General features: G+C 33.9%; 1 protein-coding gene across 2 annotated transcripts in view; it reads left to right on the top strand.

Moving 5' to 3' along the window:
* The first annotated feature begins 2,973 nt into the window (after positions 1-2,973).
* Positions 2,974-4,996, top strand: part of LOC108749098 (nucleoprotein TPR-like) — an 11,640-nt gene continuing 9,617 nt past the window's right edge. For both annotated transcript variants that reach the window (XM_018487617.1, XM_018487616.1), the window contains exons 1-3: positions 2,974-3,333; positions 3,597-3,759; positions 3,867-4,088. In XM_018487617.1, coding sequence (XP_018343119.1) covers positions 3,162-3,333; positions 3,597-3,759; positions 3,867-4,088 — 557 coding nt within the window. In that variant the 5' untranslated portion in view covers positions 2,974-3,161. The remainder of the gene's footprint in view (positions 3,334-3,596; positions 3,760-3,866; positions 4,089-4,996) is intronic.

Raw genomic sequence — 4,996 nt, 5'->3', positions numbered from 1 at the left:
TTAAAATATGTATAGCTATGGTAGAGGCTATAATTGATACTAGTGTAGTAACAGTAATAGTTAATAAATGTAAATAAATAGGATTAAACCATTACTATTAGTAGTTACACAAAAGTCACATGTATACATAATTTATCTACCACTTCTATTCTATCTACTTTTTCACTTTACGTGCATCTTTTCATTTCCTCGTCAAACTGTTCTACATTTTATATTCTGTGCAACGCCATATTTATACAGCGACTACGGCCGCTTGTAAGCTACAGTGATCACAATGTAAATATGGCTGATGTTTATGATGTCATTGGTCTAATTTCCATGGAGAGTGTAGTTTAAACCGGATCAGAATGTAAGAATTAACCAACTACAGTCGAGTATTCCCCTGTTACAGAATGACAGGGGAATGCTCGACTGTAGTTGGTTGGTGGTTTTTACATTCTGGATACCAATAATGAAACTTTATCCCTAGGATGGAAAGTGAAAAATGAAAATTTTAACCATTGAAGTTAATGGAGACATTTTTCACTTTTCATCCATGTTTCATGATTGATATCCTGATACGGTTTAAACTCTCGGTGGAAATTAAGCTTCTTTCGCAGCGCGCTGTGTAATATAGCGGAACAATTTTTCAGTACTACTAGTACTGGCAGTAGTAACATATATTATATATCAGAACACACCCATATAATATCTCTTAATATATACGTATTAGCTGTGTTCCAAAATTTACTGTTAGCGCTAAAAATCTAAAACAGTTTACGTCACATGTATTATACATTTTCAGCACTAACAATGAATTTGGAACACGGTCATTATATGTATGTATACATATTATATATATGTTTTTACTGAAAAATAACAAAAATAAAGAATAAATATACAAATTTTTTTTCTTGAAATGTATTTAAATAATAATAATATTTACGAATTAAGAAAATAACACGTACTAATAAATTTTCTTCTTCATTTTTTATATTTTTATGTTCAAAGAAACTCCGAAATCCGAATACTCCAATGTTAGACTACGTTCGCAAATTTCACTCGGATGGTACAATAAATGTAGAAAGTCTTAAGCCATACGGAATTGACCAATCACAGTTAAATGTGAAGAAAATTAATCGAATATAATTAAGTTTATGATAAAGTTGATTTTTTACTACGCAATTAGATTATGCGGGCTAATTGGTTAATTTTTGACGATTTTAGGTTTACTATATTTATTGTACTACATTCGGGCTTTGTTCGTTTTCATTATGTGTAAATCTGAATTGAATTACCAAATAGTGACTTTCCCAAATAAAAATATATAATAATGAAAACGTCTTCCCCAAATGATTTCTAATCGATTCCATTTATAAAACACATTAAATAAAATCATTGTCTGCTAACTTGACGCATGATATAAAATTTGTTAACAAGAAAAATATTATTACCCAAATGTGTAAATGCTTTTTCCAAATTTCCCCAAATGATTCTTAAATTATATAGATATACATAAATAAATCAGAAATATTCGATTTGTCTGTTATTGTGTCAGTAGTTTCTTTTTGTCACTGAAACAGTCGGTTTGAGTAAGAGTAGCTGAGTGAAAATTTATGGTTGAAAGCAGCCCTTGCAGTGTCACGTCCGTAATAATCTCATTTTGTCCAGTAATAATTTTGAACAGACTTGGAGTAGCGCAGATAGTAAACTTCTAGAAACGTACCTGACGCTTCTTCCCAATGCGGTCAACGGAGTTAAGAACATTCATGGGCAGAAATATAAGAGAGCGGTCGCGCGTAAATCGTCGGCTTCTCTCTTTAACCAATCACCGCCGTTTTAATTTAAGTGCCGCGTGCGAAGCCTAATTTCTAAATCTTAATCTTCTAATTCCAAGGCCTAAAAGTATTAACCTTTATTTTTTTTCTTCTAATTTTACAAGTGTCAATTTAAATGCTTAAATCTAAATAAGAAATAATTAGTAATAAATAGACTATTAGTTAGTAATGAATTGGTGTAAATGATAAATATACATTTAAATAAACCAACTCGAGTCAATGTTTTAGATTTCCCATCTCTTCGATAATTCCGCACAATATAATCATTTACACTAGGAAGAGACAGAGAGAGAGAGAGAGAGAGAGAAAAAGAGAGAGAGAGAAAGAGAGAGAGAGAGCAGCAGCAGCAGCAGCAGCAGCAGCTTTTCTGCGAGATCTAGGACCAACAGCCTAATCCACTCCGAGTTTCGGAAGCCTGGAATCGTCTATTCCCGTCGATATTTGAGGGCAACCAAATACAATCGAATGTCAGGTAAGTGAGTTTTTAAGTATGTCGTTAATCAACTGTTAACCGCGTATAGCATGTGCCTCATCCATCTTTGCGTTCTTTTATCGATGCTTGAATTTTGACGATTAGCCCGCGTATTTCGTAGTTAAACAGCGCATATTGCGTATCATCGTTATTTTTCCAACATAAAGAAAGCGATTATATGTCCCAAAAGTTATACCTCCGCACCAGATACCGAAAAGAGAAATTATCAAGGGGTATCTTATCTTGCGGCACATCCACTTGGGTCGTCCCGAACTTTGAATTTTGTAACGTGTGCTTAGTTAACAGTCATTCTGCATGTTCTCGCGAATTGCTCTGAAATCCTCGAAAGATTCGTCGTGAGTTTAGGAAGAACAGGACAGCAGCCGTGGAGCGATTCGGAATTTATCATAGTCAGCGCATCTAGTGCCCGGCTTTAGCCAATCAATTGATTGGACAAATAAGGCCGAGAATACCTCCTTCTCGAGGCGCGAACCGCGAAACAATTTTGAACCTAGATTCTCGGGTTAGTTCGAAACCTGGGAACCGGCCGAACCTCCCTGGGACGTAAGACGTAACAGCTTGCGTCTGATTGGTCGAAATTCGCTCATCTCCATCTCATCATGCGCAATGCTTCAATCTCACTACTCCAATTCCCAGTATTTTATCATGATAGACGATCGTGACGATTGGTGACTACGAAGCGGTTAGAAAAGGTGAATGCCGCTTGTAAAAACGTGTGATAACCATCAGTAACACACAGAGACGCAAATGTGGTGCCTGTTGAAGAAGATTTCATATTTTAATCTTGGAGTGTGAAAATACTGGTTATATACCTGATTGATTCATTATTGATTACAAATAATTCGAACAACATGGAAGTGATCGAGGAGAGCGATCATAACATTCTTCTTGAGATTGCGAACGACGAGGAGCTAACACAAATCCCGAGAGAATTAGTGAGAAAGATCAATGTACATTTTAATAACAGATTTGAGGAATTCATTACCGCCAAGGCGGTTTTCGAGACGAACCGAAAATGCTTGGGTAAGTTGAACGCCGGTTTGAAGGTCACTTCCGAATACTTCGGGAAAAAATGTTTTTGTATATCTATTCCAGAATCAATTTTTTTTATTTGTCTTTTTTCGAAAGTTTTTTTTTATTAATGTTTTCTTTATTGAAAATATTCTAAATTTGTTTACTTTTAAATATCGATAGTAAATAACCTAATAGTACTAAAATTTATCTAAAATAAAGACTTGTGTGATTAAATGAATAACAGGAACTTTATCTAACGTTTTGATTTACAGAGCAAAATTTGGAGAAGGCGCAGAAAGAACTTGCAGAACAGAAGTTGGATCTTGAAGAATATAAAGGAAAGTTAGAGCTCACGGAAAAGAACAATGTAGAAATTTGTAGCAATCTTGAGGAAGTAAAAATAGAAGTACACAGATTACAGGAATCTATCAAACGGTAATTATATATATATATATATATATATATATACAATTCTAATATTTGATTGTTTATTGAAAAAATCATTTGTAATATTTTAATGACAATTATTAAATGAATTGTAGATTGGAGAAGGAAAATAGTGAATTACGTAGACAAAGAGATATAGCCACAGATGAGGCAAGTGCACTGCAGCTGCAAGTGGAAAGACGAGATACTGAGATCGAAAGAATGCGTACTGAATTATCATCTTTAAGCAATCAGCTTCAAACTGCTATTGCAGCCAAATGTCGAACTCTGGCTGACACAGAGGAAATCCGTAGTCGAGAAATGACCTTGGACTTCAAGTAAGTCAAGAAGAAAAATAAAAATTGTTTCCTTTTATATTAGGCCTCTAGTCTGTGTTACACTTTTCTCATATGTTTGTGGTGCTCACATTAATTATTCAATTGCCACAAGCATATGGAACTTACAGTTTTAATGCTAGTTCCAAACGGTGGATTTTTAAAAAAGTATTTCTGTGGGCAAGGATACTCTCGGGAGGTTGTCAATGTTTTCTGAGAGAAGATAAGAGTATATGATAGACCAGGGCGCTGTCTGCCATGCCATGCTTATGCTCGGCTAATGAATATTGAAAATAAGAATATTGGATCATATATACTAGTGAAAACAACCAATAGGAAATGGCGAAATAAAAGTCAAAGTTGGATCTTTAATGCTTAAATCAGGCCTGTCCAATTTGAGTTTTGGAGCCAAAACGCAAAGCCATTGACGTAAAAAAAATTCAATGTAAGATTTTAAAACTATAAAGTGTTGATAAGCGTCACTTAGATGCGCATTAACACTTTATAATCCCTCGTTAAAATTCTTACCCACATTGAATTTTTTTACGTCGATGGCTTTACGTTTTGGCTATGGAGCTCAAATTGGACTGATTTTCACGTCTTGTGCGAAATAGACCGCTTTTCATTCATTTCTTGACGTAAACCCATGTTTTTCTCGATATAGCACCTTTAAGGCGTCGATTTGTAGTCCTGGGTCTTTATTTCCTATTTTCTAAATACTTGAATAAAACTTGTTTTTTTTTTAGTACATTCATAAATGTATAAAGTATACATATAATTACATTATACTATTACTTAGACTTATTGAATTTTTTATTTTATATGTTTTGTAACAATATAATTAATTTTAATATTACATTCTTAATATAGAGTGTTTGGAAAATAATGATAAATCTCACATTGAGACAGAG

Source organism: Trachymyrmex septentrionalis, unplaced genomic scaffold, assembly GCF_001594115.1.
Source record: "Trachymyrmex septentrionalis isolate Tsep2-gDNA-1 unplaced genomic scaffold, Tsep1.0 scaffold266, whole genome shotgun sequence".
NCBI classification, from domain to species: Eukaryota; Metazoa; Arthropoda; class Insecta; order Hymenoptera; family Formicidae; genus Trachymyrmex; species Trachymyrmex septentrionalis.
Note: the sequence above shows the minus strand (reverse complement) of the source record. Positions and strands in the feature narration are given on the sequence as shown.